This window comes from Euleptes europaea, chromosome 17 (assembly GCF_029931775.1).
Source record: "Euleptes europaea isolate rEulEur1 chromosome 17, rEulEur1.hap1, whole genome shotgun sequence".
NCBI lineage: Eukaryota > Metazoa > Chordata > Lepidosauria > Squamata > Sphaerodactylidae > Euleptes > Euleptes europaea.
In genome coordinates, this window is record NC_079328.1 from 35,504,286 (window position 1) to 35,523,720 (window position 19,435).

The window sequence follows — 19,435 nt, forward strand, 5'->3', positions numbered from 1 at the left end:
TCTGCGTGCCAAACAGACTCCACCACTGAGCCATGGCCCCTCTCCATGGCTCTCCAGGGTCTCAGGTAGGGGTCTTTCCCATCACCTACTTGCCTAGTCCCTTTAACTGGAGATTGAACCTGGGACCTTCTGTGTGCCAAGCAGATGCTCTACAAACTGAGCCACAGCCCCTCTCCATGGCTCTCAGGAAGGGGTCTTTCCCATCACCCATTTGTCTACTCCGGGGATTGAACCTGGGACCTTCTGCTGCCAAGCAGATGCTCTACCACTGAGCCACAGCACCTCCCCATGGCTCCCCAGGGTCTCAGGCGGGGGTCTTTCCCATCACCTACTTGCCTAGTCCCTTTAACTGGGGATGCCGGGGATTGAACCTGCCACCTTCTGCATGCAAAGCACCTTCTTGCCTAGTCCCTTTCACTGGGGATGCCGGGGATTGAACCTGGGACCTTCTGCGTGCCAAACAGACTCCACCACTGAGCCACGGCCCCTCCCCATGGCTCCCCAGGGTCTGAGGCGGGGGTCTTTCCCATCACCACCTTGCCTAGCCCCTTTAACTGGGGATGACCGGGGATTGAACCTGCCACCTTCTGCATGACCAAGCCGGTGCTCTACAAACTGAACCACAGCTCTACCACTATTGTAACCCTAGCACTGGGGAAAGGAGGAGGAGGAGGAGGAGGAGGAGGAGGAGGAGGCTGCAAAGCGCCTCTTTGTCTGGGCAAATGCAAGCCGAGCAACGTCAGACCCTCCCCTCCCCTCCGCCCTCCCCTTCCGCGACAGGCCCGGATCGCCGGCTGCCCCCCACCCCACCCCCCGAGCCCTGCTTCGGCCCCAGCCAGGCCGAGAGCTCCGCTCGCCCAGCCGCTCGCTCGGGCAGCCCGGAGCCGCGCGCCCCCGCTGCGCCTCCCCGCCGTGCCCAATGCCCCGCTCGGGGAGGAGGAGGAGGAGGAGGAGGAGCCCCTCGCCAGCCGCCGCCGGAGCGCATGGAGGGGACGGCCGCCGGGGTGTGCTCCGGTAAGGGGAGGGGGGCGAGGGGTGCGGGGAGGGGAGGGGGGTCTTCGCCGGTCCTCCCCGGGGGCTCCGGTCCGGCCCCTTCCCTTCCCTTCCCGGCCCTCCTCGCTCGACAGATGGACCCGCGACCTAGTTAATCCCGGATTGAAACCGGTGGGCATTCCCACGCGGTTTTGGAGAAAACGCCTGGGACGTGGCGCCTGGGACCTGCCGCTCTCCAGGTGCACGTTGTCCCCATCTGGATTCTCCAGAAGTCTGCACGAGGGGGCTTATGGCTGAGATCTGAGGATCTGGCCGCCTTGAGAGAGTGGCAAATCCCAGGCAAAACCTCCCAGGCGTTTTGCCCTGGAGTCTCTCTTTTGATCCGGATTAACGCATCTGTGTAGGATGTTCCTTTATGTTCCCCGCGCGCTTTCCTGGGGGGAGGGGGAGCATTTAGGGGGTGGATGGGCTTGACCTGTTGACCGCTTGGATTAGAGAAGGGGGGGCAAAATCTACCTGCGGGGATCAAAGAGAAGCGAAGCGGCGGATTTGAATCCAAGATGTGGAATGCTTCGCTGTTTCGATTCTTCACTGGGGTGTTGAACTGGCTGCAGACTGAGATGGGAAAGGAAGGTGGGCGCATCTGTTGGGCGAAACCTGTGACATCTGAGAACCCATCATTTTGGCACTTGCATCATTGGCAGCGGGGGGGGGGGGGTTCTCTTAAAAAAAAAAACTTTTGGAACACCCCTAAATACCTTGCGCGGATGTTGAATCTCGGGTCTGAGTCTGTTTCACACATGCGTTCCCTCCTTCACCACTCCAGCTCTGGCAGGGTTTGCTGCACAGCTTGCCACCCAATAGCAGATTGTATTCTGTTTCTCCTTTTTATTTTATTTGGTGAAAGGGGGAAGAACGATAGGAAATATTTACCTGTTACTCATGGCTGGGTGTTTTATAACTGCACAAGCTGGTAGCAGAAGGAGTGTACTGTCCTCTCTCACGTTTACATTTTCAAACCTGGGCCTAAATCAAATTGATTTCTTGGGGGGGGGGGCGTTGTTGACGCAGCCTTTTCATGCCACAGAATTAAAAATGTAAAGTGTTGGGTATGGTTCAGCCCTATTTAAGCACATGTAAGTCTTACAGAGTTCATCCAGAGAGTTATGCATGTGCCAGCGTGGTGTAGTGGTTAAGAGCGGTGGTTTGGAGCGGTGGACTCAGATCTGGAGAACCGGGTTTGATTCCCCACTCCTGCACATGAGCGGCGGAGGCGAATCTGGTGAACTGGCTTTGTTTCCTCACCTCCACATGCAGCCAGCTGGATAACCTTGGGCTAGTCACAGCTCTTTTAGAGCCCTCTCAGCCCCACCTACCCCACAGGGTGTCTGTTGTGGGGAGTGGAAGGGAAGGTGATTGTAAGCTGTTTTGAGACTCCTTTAAGCAGTAGAGAAAGTCAGCATATAAAAACCAACTCTTCTTCTTCTAAAGTGTGCCATTGGACTGAGTAGGGTGTCAACTTTGGTGAGATCATGTCAAATGCAAGGATGCATTTTCGTACCTCTTGCCATCCAGCTGGCTCCAGGATTTTGTGTTTTGTGTACAGAATTTTGTTTGCAAAAAAAAAAAAAACCCAAAAAACAAATGCAGATATGTCAAGAAGATCCGTGATGCAGTGTGCAATGGGAACCTTTAACTTTTGGAACACCCCTAAGTTGAATCTCGTGTCTGAGTCTGATTTCGGAAACGACATCAGCATCAGCAACTGTGCAAGAGAGCCAATTCATTTACTGTGCTATGCCCTTAATCGAGTTAAGACACGTAATTGGATTTTGCAGTTTGCAGGGACTCGTTCGAGTGACTTCAGCAAAAAGCAGGCTTTACATAATGCAGGTTTACCAGATTGTACATTTGAGACAAGCTACTTGTATCCATCACTACCGAAACAAGATGTTTTCTGGGAACTCATGTCAATGAATGACTGGATTTTTATTTCCACACATTGAAGTGGATGGGTAATGGATTCACAAAAGCAGGCTAGTAAACTGAGTGGGTGTACTTCAACAACGTCATGTACTGCTAAATGACATCTGCTTTGGAAACCAAAACAAACGGCTGTTAGTAACCTCTTTCCCTTTTTTCTTGTTCCCCCCTCCTCCTCCCCACTTTAGTTCTTTTCTTCCGCTTTTCTCTCATCCTGGGGAGCTCCGTCTACACTGGAACAGGCACCAATTACTCCGGTCTATGTAAGTAATCTGCCCATGTTTACATTGCAAGAGAGGAGGGCAGGATTGTTGGCCACTCTAGTGATAAGCAGAGAAGTGTTGTTCTCTTGAATATCCTCAGTAAGAGAGAGGAGGTCCACTGCAGGAGAATGAAGCAAATGTCTTTCGGCATTAAAGAATGCAGTTGACGAGGCTGCGCAAAGGTTTGGGAGAGTACACGCGCTTAAGACTGGAGCTGTTCCATTCTGCAAAGCGCCTTCCGCATGTTTTTGTCACAGGTCACTATCTTCTCTTGAGGATTCACTTCAGGAGGGATAGGTTCTACCAAGTGGAAGCTGAAGGAGCTATGCAGCATGCCGGCTGGCTGAATGTGTGTCTTCCTCCCACTTCCTACTCCAAAGCATTAAAAGCCAAATGACTCTGTTCTGTAAAACCCAAAATAGGATTCTTGAGGGGTGTAAGCCACGATGCCAGATTGGGCCTCTGTATTCGGAGGCAGCATATCTGAATACCAGTTGGGGAGTCACAACGGGTGGGGTAGGGTGGGACTCTGGCCTTTCCCCTCCCCCCCAGCTAAGAACCTTCCGGGGTATTTTGGGGGAAAGAGGGTGCTAGATTAGACGGGCCATTGGTCTGACCCAGCAATGTTCTTCGTAGCCAGTCGTAAGAATGTTTGATGTTCAACACAAATCCATATGTGGCAGAGGACAACATCCGAGGAAACCCCAGGGTTTCCCGGATCACAGTGGTCTTTTATGCATGGGCACTTTGACTTAGTTTCTTTGCCAGTCCAATTCGGTTTTTAGTTGGGGTTATGCATGAGTTTTCTGTCCCTTAGAGATGACCTCACGTCCAAGTCTTCCCAATCCTGTTGTAATGTGATTCTTTAGTCTCCCCTGAGATCAGCCCGGGTCAAATCGTCCCCATTTCCATGCATAAGCCAAAGTGCAGGTGAGGGGAGCTGGGGGGTTTGACATTTTTCTCACAGTAAGCACTACAGCCAATAACAAAGCAGCATTTTCAAGGGGCAGGGGTTCAAGATGCTTCTGAATTTTTTGCTGGTGATTCTACAGTACTCCAGAAACCCCAGGACTTTCTCCAGGGCAAACAACAACATGTATGGCATTTTAAGGATTCGGAACAGAAAAATGTGGGTCAAGAGAACCTGGAACCCCAGGTAAAACTCCCATGCATAAAAGACCAGTGTGAAAGCCACAGTACCACGGAAATGCTTATTCTTAGTCTTAGCCCCATGGCTTTTTCTTTGGAGCTATCTGAGTGGTGCACGTTTCCTGTTAAAAAGAGACCTGGGACCTTTTCACACAGGTTGTTGTTGCGCACAATTCCATTTGTGGGCGGGGTAGAGCTGCGTGCGCAAAGGAATGTGGTGGAGTCCAGTTAAATGAATCATGTTGTCTGTTTGCTTTTTAATCTGTGGGGGAGACCCACGTGCACATTGGAGCTGTTGTGCCCAGATCTGATTCTTAGGTTTGGGCAACTTATTTCCACCGCCATCTCTTTTGCCTCATTATTTTGTTCTCATTTTGGGCCGCAAGCTCCCTATAGCAATTTGTTATATTTAATCTCCTAAAGTGGTATGCACACTCCTGAAGTGCATTATGGTGGTGGTGATGATTACTACCTTTGCACGTTATAACATTAAGCCAGTAAAAATCCTGATGCCGTAAAAAATCTTTCTCGTGTGTGTGTGTGTGCCATTAATGCAGAATTTGACAACTGCGGTTCCCTACCGGTAGCCCATTTGAGATACCTGCTGACCTAAACATGCCCAGATGGCTTACTTCCATTGTCCTTGGAGGAAAATGTAATAGGGGTTTTGTACAGGACTTTTATGAGGCTTGAATCCAGTTCGTCTGAACTCTTGGCCACTAAATCAGAACAGCAAATTCTCATGGAGCGATTACTGGCCCAAATACAGATATGTTGTTGTACAGTACTTGGCTGCTGATAGTTTTTAGCTGATTGGCGTCTTAGTGCTCCAAAGAGACAGCACCAACCACTTTGGGGGGGGGGGATCCTCCTCTGTTCCCCTCTGCTGTGATATGGGACAGAGAGGAAAGAGGGTGATATGATAACCATCTTCAAGTACTTGAAGGGCTGCCATAAAGAGGATGGTGCTGAGTTGTTTTCTGTTGCCCCAGAAGGTTGGACCAGAACCAACAGGTTGTCATTAAATCAAAAGAGTTTCCAGCTAAATGTTAGGACGAACCTTCTAACAGAACGGTTCCTCAGTGGAACAGACTTCCTCGGGAGGTGGTAAACTCTCCTTCTTCGGAGGCTTTTAAGCACAGGCCAGATGGCCATCTGTCAGCAAGGCTGATTCTGTGAACTTAGCCAGATCATGAAAGGGAGGGCAGGAAGGGTTGTGTCAGTGCTTGGCTCTTGTGGCCCTTTCTTGCATGCCCAGGGTAATGCCAATCGCCACTTTGGGGTCAGGAAGCAAGTTTCCTCCAGGCTAGATTGGCCAGGGATCCTGGAGGGTTTTTTTCTTTTCTTTTTTTTGCCATCTTCTTGGCATAGAGCAGGGGTCACTGGGAGTGTGGAGGAGGGAGGGAGTTGTGAATTTCCTGCATTGTGCAGGGGGTTGGACTAGATGAACCTGGTGACCCCTGCCAACTCTATGATTCTATGGTTTCTGGTTTCAGCCCATCCAGGTGATTTGTACTAATAGCAGCCACATACAGATGACAAGTCCAGAGAGAGAGGCAGGCCCAAGGTCACCCAGTGAGCTTCCATGGCAGAGTGGGGATTCAAACCTGGGTCTCTCAGATCCTAGTCTTATGCTCTAACCCAGGGTCCTCCAACGTGGTACCCGTGGGACCATCGCTCCTGCTAGTCATTTCCTTGGTGACCACTGAGATTTTCAGAAAACAGATTGTGCCACTGTAAGGGAGGGCTTGTGGTTGTCTTCCCGTATTGAAATGGAGGATGAGGAGGACTAGTAAGCAACTGTGCTTTCACGATGGTGGAGAGCCAGTGGTGTAGTGGTTAAGAACGGTGGTTTGGAGCGGTGGACTCTGATCTGGAGAACCGGGTTTGATTCCCCACTCCTCCACATGAGCGGCGGAAGCTAATCTGGTGAACCGGGCTGGTTTCCCCATGCCTCCACATGAGGCCTGCTGGGTGACCTTGGGCTAGTCACAGTTCTCTTAGAATTCTGTCAGCCCCACCTACCTCACAGGGTGTCTGTTGTGGGGAGGGGATGGGAAGGTGTTTGTAAGCCAGTTTGATTCTTCCTTAAGTGGTAGAAGGTCAACTCTTCTTCCTCTTCCTCCTCCTCCACCTTTTGTCGGAATGTGGTTCCATTCTCCCTTCAGGATTTCCTTCTTCCCAGGAAGTATAAGGAGGGTGGTGTTCTGTTTGGCTCCGCCTCCCAAAGCAGCCATTTTGTGTTTGACTCTGCTTCTTGTGGAAGCCATGTTGGGGTGGCACTCACCACCCCCTCTCAAAATCCCACAGGGGCCCACATCCTCAAAAAGGTTGGGGCCTCCTGTCCTAACCCCAGCACCACCCTGGCTACCTTATATCATCAGACTAAGTAGCTCAGTATTACAGCCCTCCAGAGGCAAGGAAAGGGCTTTCCTAACACCTGCTGTTTGTCAACGGGTAACTGGGAGATGCTGGGGATCGAACTTGAGACTTCTGGTGTGCACAGCAAGGCCTCGGCCACTGAGCCTCAACCCTTCCTCTTGCCCCCTGGCTTGGAGCATTACAAATTTTCGACATATTTACTTGTCCTGGAAGAAGCAAGCCTTGAAATTCCCTCTTGCATCTGCAGCTGTAGCCTGGTTTATGTGCTCTGAACCTGTACAAAACCAGCGGGGAATCTTTTGGCGAGGAATCCGGCTCCTGGTTTTGGCACCTGCTTGATGGAGATGAGCGCAGGGAATTGTTTTCCCGGTGCCTGATTCAAGCGCCTGCCAGCCTGCACGCACAGCAGCGTCACAGTTGGTTCCTGACTGGGTCGTCATTGACTACAGGGCTGCCAGCTGTGATCTGTCCTTCTTGGAAGCGGAGCCCAGGAGGGCAAAGGGTGAGGAAGCATTTCAGCCCGGCATAACCAAATCCTTCTTCCACCAAGTCGGAATACTTGGGAGGGGCCATTGCTCACTGGTAGAGCATGTGCTTGGTGCGCAGAAGATCCCAGGTAGAGCCAGCGTAGTGTAGTGGTTAAGAGCGGTGGACTCTTAATAAGGAGAACCAGGTTTGATGCCCCACTCCTCCACATGAGTGGCAGACTCTTATCTAGTGAACCGGGCTGTGGCTCAGTGGTAGAGCATCTGCTTGTCATGCAATCCCCGGCATCTCCAGTTAAAGGGACTAAGCAAGTGGGTGATGTGAAAGACCTCTGCCTGAGACCCTGGAGAGCTGCTGCTGGTCTGAGTAGACAATACTGACATTGATGGACCAAGATCTGATTCAGTATAAGGCAGCTTCATGTACTCCTGTGGTTCCCCACTCCTACAGATGAAGCCAACTGGGTGACCTTGGGCTAGTCACAGCTCTCTCTGAACTCTCTCTTGCCTCACCTGCCTCACAAGGTGTCTTGGCATGCAGTGGGCATCCCACCTGCCTCACAAGGTGTCTATCACAAAACAACGAGTGGAAGTTTTTGAGTTCACCAAGCTGAATAATAGAGGGGAGGGAAGGGAAACGAGAGGGAAAGAGAAAGATGTATAAGGCATGATAGGAAAACTCCAACTCTACCTCATAGGGTTGTTGTGAGGATAAAATGGAGAAGAGGAGAATGATGTAAGTTGCTTTGGGTCCCCTCCCCACAACAGGCAACCTGTGAGGTAGGTGGGGCTTCGAGAGCTCTAAGAGAGCTGTGAGGGTCACCCAGCTGGCTTCATGCGGAGGAGTGGGGAAACCAACCTGGTTCATCAGATTAAAGTCCACCTCCGCAAACCACTACACCACGCTGGCTCTCCAACTTTCCAACTTTCTTAAAACGAAGACCAGACCGTGTTGTGGACTTAACTTGGATTACATGGCAACTGGCGCAAATCAGATTTCAAACGGAGTTTCCTGGGACAAGGAAGCAGAACACTGAGTCTTCTGAGATTTTTAAAAGTATAAATGCCGCAGTTCATCAGAGCCCTCTGTAGACCAGTCCAGAATGCAAGGTGTTTGGAGAACGGTGCAGTGGGCATCCAGCAATGCCTCAGACAAGGGTGGGTATTGAACAGTGCAAGGAAGTGACAAATGCATTTGCAGCGCAACAGATGCAGGGGAAAGCCTGCATAAAACCAGGCTGTATTTTCCTTTCGCTTGCTCCTTATCTCAGGCTGGGATTGGTGTCCTCATTTCCCTTTTTCTCACCGAATTAATTTCCACCAAAGGTATGAATCCTCTCACCTCTGCTAAGAAGCACGACTGCATCCTCACCCCTTATGCAGAGGAAAGTAAGAGGCAGGCTTTAGCACGTCTTCTTGTATATACATCTGCTGGCTGGATTTCCTCCAGTTTGCCACTCAAGAGGGGCATCTAAACAGGAGGCCGGGTTTGTACATTAGCTGTAGTTCCCCGGAGGCACGGAAGAAACCAGCTGTGTGGCATTTGGCTCCGAATTCATCTTCCAGATAATCTCATCTGTTTGTTTTTAAAAAATCAAGCATCTAGCCCTTATGGCTGCAGAGGTGTTTTTTTAAATGTGCGGGTGACGGAGTTGACCAAGCGAGAGTCAAAGGCCAAGGATCCAAGGCCGGGCACAGACCCAGTCTGAACAGGGAGTCTTTCTGCTTAGAGTTGCTAACTGGCCAGTTTGCCATCAGTCTGTCCCATCTTCTTTCTTTTCTGCTCTGTTGCCAGATGAGCTTTCTTTTATATTAGAAGGCGGATAGGGGAGAGACTGGGTTGTTTTGTAGTATCATAAAATCATAGAATCATAGAGTTGGAAGGGACCACCAGGGTCATCAAGTCCAACCCCCTGCACAATGCAGGAAATTCTGAACTACCTCCCTCCCCACACACACCCAGTGACCCATACTTCATGCCTAGAAGATGGCCAAGGGTTCCCTCCCTCTCATGATCTGCCTAAGCTCATAGAATCAGCATTGCTGACAGATGGCCATCTAGCCTCTGCTGAAAAACCTCCAGGGAAGAAGAGCTTACCACCTCCCAAGGAAGCCTGTTCCACTGAGGAACCGCTCTAACTGTTAGAAAATTCTTCCTAATGTCTAGATGGAAACTCTTGATTTAGTTGGTTCTGGTCCGACCTTCTGGAGCAACAGAAAACAACTCAGCACCCTCCTCTATATGACAGCCCTTCAAGTCCTTGAAGATGGTTATCATATCATCCCTCAGTCTTCTCTTCAGGCTAAACATACCCAGCTCCTTCAACCTTTCCTCATAGGACTTGTGTGTGTGTGTTGCTTATATTTGCCTTGGGCATGCATGCATGCTGCAGGGAAGGGAGGGGACTGGAAAGGGTAATAAATAAATTTTATTTGCAGCTAGTATGCCAGATAAAGCAGGTAAAACAGAAACTGACCATACAGAGTAGATGTTTACAACCAAGGCCAACAAAATTAGGAGTCACCCAATTACACATTTCCACAGATTAAGGAAATACATTAAGGCAACGTAGCTTCATTGCTACTGCACAGTATTTTTGTGGTGACTGGTGAGCTGTCTCCCAGCAGAAACCTTTTGGCCCATGCACCCTCATCACCAGAGCCCATTTCCCTAATCAAAGGGTCAATAATATTGAAGCGGACTGACTTGTAGATGGGAACTGGAAAGGGTATTGCATCCCACCTACCAAAACCCATAAGAAAAGAAGAAGAATTGGTTTGCTGACTTTCTCTACCACTTACAATCCCCTTCCCCTCCCCACAGCAGACACCTTGTGAGGTAGGTGGGGCTGAGAGACTTCTAAGAGAGCTGGGACTAGCCCAAGGTCACCCAGCTGGCTTCATGTGTAGGAGTGGGGAAACCAACCCGGTTCACCTCCGCTCTCGTGCGGAGGAGTGGGGAATCAAACCCAGTTCTCCAGAATAGAGTCCACCACTCCTAACCACGACACCACACTGGCTGTCAGAGTGGAGGAGAAGGCATTGAGTGCAGAGAAGGCATTGAGGGTGGCATTAAGAGGGGAAGGCATTGAGGGCGGCAGCCACTGCTCCTCCAAACGCCCCCCACCCCCACCTGCCCTGCTTTATTTCAGGTATTGGAAAGGGCAGCCACTGCCTGTGATGCCAACTGCCATCTGCAATAGTCAGGGGTCAAGAAGTAACTGTGCAGCGCTGTGCCGCGCTAAGGTCTGAACACTCAAGCTAGACCCTCGGCCAGCCCTGGTTCCTGTCCATCTGCTTCTCACTGCCCCCCGCCCTGGTTTACGCTCCCCTGCCCCCCCAGTAGTCAGTCTGGCATGGCACTAGCCAAGTCTTTGGAGGGGAGCAGCTGCAGCATTCGAGTCCAGGGACTCTGCCTGCTGGTGTATATATGAAAAAGGTGTGTGTGTCAGAAGGAGTGCACGTCTGTTTGAGTGTTTAAAGAGGGGCAGAGCAGGATCTGGGGAAATTTTTGCGAGGTGCTGAATAACTTGAGCAGATTTTGGACAGCCTGCAGCGTGTGGCGAAACTGACTCATGTTTCCGAGTCACCTGCTTTGCATTGGATCTGTGATCTGTGCCGGGGATTCCCTGATTCTCTTTCAAGTTAGGGACTCTCTTTTCCCCATCTGTGGAATGGGTACAACTGTTTCCTGTAAGTTCTTCTGAATGCTTTGTTCCTTAGTAATATGTATGTATGTAAGCAGCCGACCTCTGGCAAGCCCCAGCAAGGGGCTTTCAAGGCCATTGAGAAGCAGAGGTGGTTTGCCACAACAGCCCTGTGAGGTAGGTTAGACTGACAGGGAATGTTCGGGCTGAGGGCATCTAGTGAATTTCCTGAACCAGCCTTCCCGTCCTGGTTCAGGACTCTAACCACTATGCCCCACAGGTTCTGTTAGAGTAGACAGCGCTAGCAGTGCAATCCTAAGCAGAGTTAATGCCCTTCTAAGCCCCTCAACTTCAGTAGACTTAGAGGGGTGTAACTCTTCTTAGGACTGTACTGCAAATTAGCTAGGCCTGTGGTCCGATTCAGTATGTCAGCTTCATATGCTCCTTTAAAAGAGGATTCCAGAAAATGCAAAGAATCCTTCCAGTGTCTGAAATAGGGTTGCCAACCTCCAGGTACTAGCTGGAGATCTGCTATTACAACTGATCTCCGGCCGATACAGATCAGTTCACCTGGATAAAATGGCCGCTTGGGCAATTGGAGTCCCTCCCCTCCCCAAACCCCACCCTCCTCAGGCTCTGTCCCCAAAACCTCCCGCCAGTGGCGAAGAAGAACCTGGAAGCCCTAGTCTGAAACCAGCCTAAAAGTGCCAATAAGAGCTTGCTTTGGAATAGCAGAATCCATCCCGGGGAGTGACTAGTGGCGAACAAAAGCGCTGTAGCCCCCAGAGAGCCATGTCCTTGGAAGAGAACATTTTTATGAGCCTCCTCATGTTTCCAGTCGGCGGATTCCTAAAGGGCCCGAGCGTTCGCGCTGTTCCATATTGAACCGCGCCGCCGTTCAGCTCAGAGGTGTCTTAAACCTCAGTCGGGGGACTCGGTGTGGAAATATATTGCTTGGCTGTGGCTCTGCGCGGAGCCCGACGCTGTTATGATTTCTTCTTATGGGGAAGGGGGTGCTGATTTGTGTCAGATGGTTTGCCGCGAGTGGAGAGACGAGAAGGGAGGGGGTGAGGAAACCTTTTTTGGGGGGGGTTGCAATGAACGCGGAGCTGTCTAATGCATAATGCAGCATTGGTTGAAGTGCGCTGCTAGGGTGGGACATGCTTTCAGAATTTTACGCAGAAAATGGATCAAAGCAGTATGCTGCCCTTGTCAAAACCTGCATTTTCCGGGTCATCTTTGGCTTAACCCCTTCATTTTTATCCCCAGCTGAAATGGAATGCAAGCGCATAGAACCATTTGCTCAAAGTTGTCCTGCGTTTCCGTGGTCTCTCCTGCCCTACCGGTCTCTTGTTCGTTGTTGCTCTCTTCATTCCATCTTCCCATCTCTCCTCTCCCCCCAGCCTGTCCTCTCCCTTTTACATGTTATTCTCCCCTTTGCTCTGTTGCTTTCCTTACTGTTGACAGCTACTGTTCTAGCAGCCAACTGCATCCCCATCGTAATCTTCATGAGAGACTGCTTCTTTGCTAAATTCGTGGCAGGGGGGTGGACTCAACTGAGGCATAAGAACATTAGAAAAGCTCTGCTGGATCAGACCAAGGCCCATCAAGTCAAGCAGTCTGTTCCCACAGTGGCCAACTGGGTGCCTCTGGGAAGCCCACAAACAAAATAACTGCAGCAGCATTATCCTGCCTGTGTTTCACAGCACATAATATAATGGGCCTGCTCCTCTGATACTGTAGAGAATGGATAGGCATCATGACTAGTATTCATTTTGACTAGTAGCCATTGGATAGCCGTGATAGTCGATAGGCATGTTTGTTGTAGCAGAGAAGAGACCCTTTCCTGTCTCAATTCCTGCCACAGCAGGGACTTTGCCTGATGCTGACTTCTCTGCCCACTCTAAATTGACTCTGGACTTGCCTTTTTGCTTCACTTTCTGACTACCTGTCTTACCACCCACCACCCACCCCCACTGCTTTTCGATTCAACATATTCTTTGCTTCTACCAGGCCCTTAAAGACCGGATCGATCACATGAGCTCTCATCTAACACAACTAACAAAATACAATATAGCCCTGTTTGGGCAGCATTGGAACAGGCTTATTTGCAAATGCATCTTCCAGGTACCACAAAATGGTGTGCAGATCCAAAAACCTTTTTCTAGCAAAGGAAGCAAACCATTTGAAGCGATGTGGGAGGGGGGCAGTTTTTCAGATGGCTTAAGGAGCAAACTGAGCGACTGCACCAAAAAAGACACAAGGCCAGCAAATCTTGGATATGACAAGATTGATATCAGCAATCAGATTGTGTACGGCTGCAAAAATAAGGTCGCCTCGCTCTCCCCCTGCGTTCTCCCGCGTTTTCAAACTCGAGATAAAATAGGTCTCTGAAAACGCAGGCAAAACGCAGGGGAAGGCAGGGGGAGAGCGAAGCGACCTCTGAGGTTGGAAACGGCATGCACAATCAAAACAAAGACCCAAAGTCCTGAGTCTCTCCAGTGATAGTCCAGCACTCAACAATCCAAGCAGCTTGGAGGTAACATTTTGGGTGAGAGCAAGGTCATGGGGAGGGGGTTAAAATCCCCTCCCTTTTGGAAGTAAGGAAATGAGATTTAGCCGCTGCCAGCGTGGTGTGGTGTGGTGAAGAACAGTGGTTTGGAGTGATGGACTCTGATCTGGAGAACCAGGTTTGATTCCTCGCTCCTCCACATGGGTGGCGGAGGCTAATCTGGTGAACTGGATTTGTTTCCCCACTCCTACACATGAAGTCAGCTGGGTGACCTTGGGCTGGTCACACTCTCTCAGCTCCACCTCCCTCACAGGGTGACTGTTGTGGGGAAGGGAAGGTGATTGTAAGCCAGTCTGATTCTTCCTTAAGTGGTAGAGAAAGTCAGCATATAAAAACCAACTCCTCTTCTTCTGCCCTCCGTAAATGTATGTCTCTGTTAAAGGCATCTAAGGCAATGGCAGCATCGTCTTCCAAAGTCTATCTTCACTTTTAAATACCCTTATAAAATAATTGTTTTACCTGTTAGCAGAGAAGAAAGTTCTGAGCCAGTGGGGGGGGGAACAATCTTTGTTCTCCAGATTCTAACTTTTCGCCACCGGTCACTAATGATCCAGATACTGGGGGAAATATTATCCACAAAGCGCTAAAAGCACGCAGACAAAATTATCTCGTTACAAGTCCATACAAGGCCGAGCCCCCCCCCAGTCTCCCAGGGCTCTGCCACACCAGCACTTCCTGAACCAGTGTGCTGCTTGCTGCGGGTGGTATTGAGCAATGCATTGGTGGAGGGTGCTGACATTTTTCCACTGGAGCAGCTGTGTGCAAAATTGCAGATCACAAAGAATTATGCCTAACACCATGGGCGTCGGGCTGTGAAAACTGACACAGAGGCCTCAAATGAAACACACTGAAGTGTGAACTGGAACAGACTGGTGTCGAGCAGCTGGGATGCAGATCTTCTATGTGTGCATGCAAAGCGCCGTCAAGCCGCATCCGACTTACGGCAACCCTGTAGGGTTTTCAAGGCAAGAGACAGAAGTGGTTTGCTATTGCCTGCCTCTGCACAACAACCTTGGCATTCTTTGCTGGTCTCCCATCCAATTACTAACCAGGGCTGACCCTGCTTAGCTTTTGAGAGCTGATGAGATCAAGCTAGCCTGGGCCATCTAGGTCAGGGCCAGACCTCCTCTACCTGGCCGTTCTTTTCCGCTCAGCGCCTGATTTTTCTTGTGCTTTTCAGTTTTCAGGTTGTTTCATTTTTCTTTCTCTCTCTCTTTCCTTCTCTCTTTTTCCCCCCCAGATCAGCAAAGCATCTTGCCTTGTAAGAAAGAAGAGCTGCAGTGTGGCGACGGGCGTTGCCATTTCAACTGGCTGCCTTGCCACTACAAGAAGGACTGTGGCACGGGCTACATGTCCATCCAGATAACATGCTCAAGTGAGTGACCCCCTGAAGACTCTCCTGCAGTAGTCTTTCTCCTAAGCAGTCTGGGAAGCCTGTGTGTCCCTGAACAGCTTGGCTTGTGCTCCTGGAGCATTTTCTCTTTCCTGCAGCTCATTCCAACAGGTGCTTGTGTGCCAGGGGGTTGGTTAAAATTGGCTGCGTGGGATGACCTGTAAAGCCAGTGTGATGGAGTGGTTAGAGGATCTGGGAGATCCGGGCTGTCATCCTTGCTCTGCCACAGACGCTCACTGGGTAACTTGGGTCCAGTAACTCAATCTTCGTCTAACTTACCTCGCAGGGTTGTTGGTGTGAATATAAAATGAGGAAGGGAGGATGATGTTCTGAGATACTTTGGGTTCCCCTTGGAGAGAAAAGCACAGTGTAAATCAAGTAAATAAATAACAGTGCAATCGTATGCAAAGGTTCCCCAGTCTAAGCCCACTGAAATGAATGGACTTAGACTGGAGTAACTCTCTTTAGGATTGTATTGTAAATAAAGCAAACACAGTTTACTAAGCAGGTGGTTGGGGAGACCTTTTTCAGCCTGACATCCGGGAGAGCGGCTGTCACTTATTTATATCCATTTTATTATTTTCATTTATTTGTTACATTTATATCCCACTCTTCTTCCCAAGTGGTGAACGGAGTTCTTCATCCCTCCGTTTTATCCTCACACCAACCCTGCGAGGTAGGTTAGACTGCGAGAGAATGATCAGCCCAAGGGCACCTAGTGAATTTCATTAACCTGTGGGGGGACTGCCTTCAATTTTAGGACATCTCTCCTGGAAAGCTAAATTATATATTCTCAGAAGCAGACAAAATTACCGGTCACTGTGTCAGGCCATCAGGAAGAATCCATATGAAAGATATCAGGACGTGACCACCGCAAAATCGAGACTGTCTCAGGCAAAACGATATGTGTACTTTCCAATGTAAATATTAATAATCTCCACACTTAATTAGATCAGGGCTGTTGTTGTTTTTTGCTATGTCGAACAATCCTAAATGCAGCCATAGACATGTCCATGTTCAGCACCTTGGACAGCTCTCTGTGCGGGACCATTAATGAGGAACAGATTGAGTATCCTGTACCTCATTAATGGTCCGACATCCAATATCTGGACTGACCCAAAAAACAGACTTTTGAGCCAGCATGCACGCATTACTCTCAGCAGCATGCCAATTTGCTTTCTGATGGTTCAGTGTATACAAAATTAATAAAAATATTGTTTAAAATTACATTCAGGCTATGTGTACAAATTGTATATAAAGGATACATGAATTTGGTATTTAGACTAGGGTCCCATCCCCAAGATATCTCATTATGTATGTGCAAATATTCCAAAATACGGAAAGATCCGAGATAAGGACCACTTCTGGTCCCAAGCAGTCCAGATAAGGGATACTCAACCTGTACTACAAATAATCACTATATGTAATAGTAGTGTGTGAGTGTGTGTGTGTTATAAGTGCCGTCAAGTCACTTCCGACTCATGGCGACCCTATGAATCAATGTCCTCCAAAATGTCCTATCTTTGACAGCCTTGCTCAAGTCTTGCAAATTGAGGGCTGTGGCTTCCTTTATTGAGTCAATCCATCTCTTGCTGGGTCTTCCTCTTTTCCTGCTGCCCTCAACCTTTCCTAGCATGACTGTCTTTTCCAGTGATGGTAATAGTAATAGTAGTGCTAACCACTAAAGCAAGAAAACCATGTCACCCACTGACAAGACTGCGGTTGCTACATTTTCAACAGAGTCCATATCGTAGAGAGGAATGTGACTTTGTGAATTAACCAAAATAAAATTGGGGGCGGGGATGATGAGGATTGAACATGCTCCAGGAGGCACAGAATGTTGAGAGCGGCTGAGAGTCAGTTAAAAAGAGGGAGTCAGGGGAACTGACTGGCTCAAGGTCCGGAGAACTTGCAGAATCCTAGAGACGGAAATATGGGGGGGGGGGGTTCAGAGCCCACGGCTTGCTGTTCCCATTTGTTGTGCAGCAACAGTTGAATGGAAACTTACCATTTATCACAATCCAGAAAAGGAATTATTCAAAATGTAAAAGCGACTCATGACTGCAGTTTACCCTAAGGTGGTTCCAAAGTTTTTAATAGAAAATTTGACACGGGCACCCGCTTGAGAGGGTATTTTGTCAAGTGTCAACTTTAAAACGCTATCTGATCTGTTTTGCGCCAGAGCTCTGATGAGGGCAGAATACGTTATGTTTGCTTTTCTTTGCTAGTAATTTAGCAGCCTGCCTTTCATTGTTAATACACATCTTTATCTCCATTTACTATTGTTCATGCTCAGAAAACTGCCAGAGGGAAGGAAAAATATCATCTAGAAGGAGACAATAAGTTTAATTCCACCCTGGTCTTGTGTAAACCTTTAACAACTGGTACGAGTCAGCAGGAGAAGACAGGATTTGTTTTCTAATAGCAATGCAAATGAGTAATGGGTTTTTGAATTGCTGATGGTTTAGACCAGGGTTCCATTCTTGCAAGGTAAAGATTGGTTTACGCCTTTGTAGGATGCAGTGTTGAAATCCATCATAGCACTTGAAGACTGTCATCCGGAAGTCCCAATTTAAGAAATAAATAAAATGTAGATCCTTAATGAGAACTGGGCACCTGGACTTTTGGATCCCTGTCTGTACAATAATAGTTTAGATGTACAGGGCAAATGTCAAGATGGAGGTATAGGCTGACTCCAGCACAGGGATACAACATATGCTTTGCGTGGAGAAAGTCTCAAGTTCTCGCCCTGGCATCTCTTGTGAAAGATTCCCAGATGAGAAGGCCTTCTGTCTTCAGGAACTCCTGGAGAGCTGCTGTAACTCAAAGCAGACAATATTGATGAGGTGGGTTGGCCATATGAAGGTAACTTCATATGGATATCCTGGGGTTAAGGACATAGTGCAACAGCGGTCGTTCTAAGGCCAGTTGATTAAAAAAAAAAGAAAAGGTTGTTGCACTTTTGCAAACTAGGGTGGGGTGGGAACTTGGCTGCTCATACTTGTTGTCTTGGTTGGGCTCCGAAGCCAGGGCCAGGGAGTAAAGACAGCTAGTTTTGCTAGCACAGGGTAGAGTATGATGGAGGATAGATTATTCTGCTCTTGTACAAAGCCGTTCATTTCATTGGGGCTGTGGCTCAGAGGCAGAGCATCTGCTTGGCATGCAGAAGGTACCAGAAAGTCCCAGGTTCAATCCCCGGCATCTCCAATTAAAGGGAATAGAATCATAGAGTTGGAAGGTCATGACCCACCAGGGTCATCTAGTCCAACCCTCTTCACACGGCAGGAAATTCACAACTACCCCCACACACCCCCAGCGACCCCTACTCAATGCCCAGAAAATGGCCAAGATGCCTTCCCTCTCATGAACTGCCTAAGGTCATAGAATCAGCATTGCTGACAGACGACCATCTAAAAAGGTAAGGTAAAGGTCCCCTGTGCAAGCACCTGGTCATTCCTGACCCATGGGGTGACGTCACATCCTGATGTTTCCAAGGCAGACTTTGTTTGCGGGGTGGTTTGCCAGTGCCTTCCCCAGTCATCTTCCCTTTACCCCCAGCAAGCTGGGTACTCATTTCACCGACCTCAGAAGGATGGAAGTCTGAGTCAACCCTGAGCCAGCTACCTGAAACCAACTTCCGTCGGGATCGAACTCAGGTCATGAGCAGAGCTTTTGACTGCAGTACTGCAGCTTAACACTCTGTGCCACAGGGCTCCTAGATGGCCATCTAACCTCTTCTTAAAAACCTCCAGGGAAGGAGCACTTACCACCTCCCAAGGAAGCCTGTTCCACTGAGGAATCGCTCTGTTAGAAAATTCTTCCTAATGCCTCATGAAAAGGCAGGTAAGTAATGTGAAAGACCCCTGCCTGAGATCCTGGAGACCCGCTGATGGTCTGAGTAGACAATACTGACTTTGATGGACCAAGGGTCTGATTCAGTAGAAGGCAGCTTCACGTGTTCATGTGTTTGGGCAACAGAACGTCCCGTTGGGTTAGAGCCATGATCAGATACAAAAGGGCTGAGCTGTATTCCGATCACGTAAAAAGAAGGTTATTAGAGCAGTGTGGTGATGGAAATTAATAAATGATGAGAACGGGCAGAAAGCGTTAACCTCTGAAGCTTGGGGAAGAAAGAAATACCTAAACTATTAAAGCAATATCAGATGAGGTTTGCAGTTTTTATGGAACTCTGCTATAAACAAGGCTTGAGAGCGAGGTTAGCGTGCAGGAAACAGCACAAAGCTTCTGGATGAAAAAGTCAAAAGATCACCCTCTTCTCGATCATAAAACGTTCTTTTCAGACTTATCTTTCTTTTTCCTTTCATATTTCTTTTTGTTTAACCCATGCAATATTTATCACACATAATCACTTAGCTAATGGAAACAGCTATAGCACTTCTTCCAAAGGTCAGGACCAATTCAACAAGGGAGCGGGGGGGGGGGGGAGAAAGCTAGAATATATGCCGAAGGAAATTCTGCTCCATTAAGGGGAAGAGAGAGCACACCTGCACCATCCGTAGGGTTGCCAGCTCCAAGCTAGGAAATTCGGGGAGATTTGGGGGAAGAGC

The 19,435-nt window shown here is 49.0% G+C and overlaps 1 protein-coding gene across 2 annotated transcripts in view; it reads left to right on the forward strand.

Annotated features, from left to right (window-relative positions):
• The first annotated feature begins 955 nt into the window (after positions 1–955).
• The window catches only part of BEAN1 (brain expressed associated with NEDD4 1), a 39,114-nt gene continuing 20,634 nt past the window's right edge, over positions 956–19,435 (forward strand). Inside the window, exons 1-3 of one of the 2 annotated variants that reach the window (XM_056862778.1) lie at positions 956–1,014; positions 3,165–3,239; positions 14,715–14,849. In XM_056862778.1, the coding sequence (XP_056718756.1) occupies positions 984–1,014; positions 3,165–3,239; positions 14,715–14,849 (241 nt within the window). In that variant the 5' untranslated portion in view covers positions 956–983. The remainder of the gene's footprint in view (positions 1,015–3,164; positions 3,240–14,714; positions 14,850–19,435) is intronic. The other variant, XM_056862779.1, reaches the window with a different exon arrangement.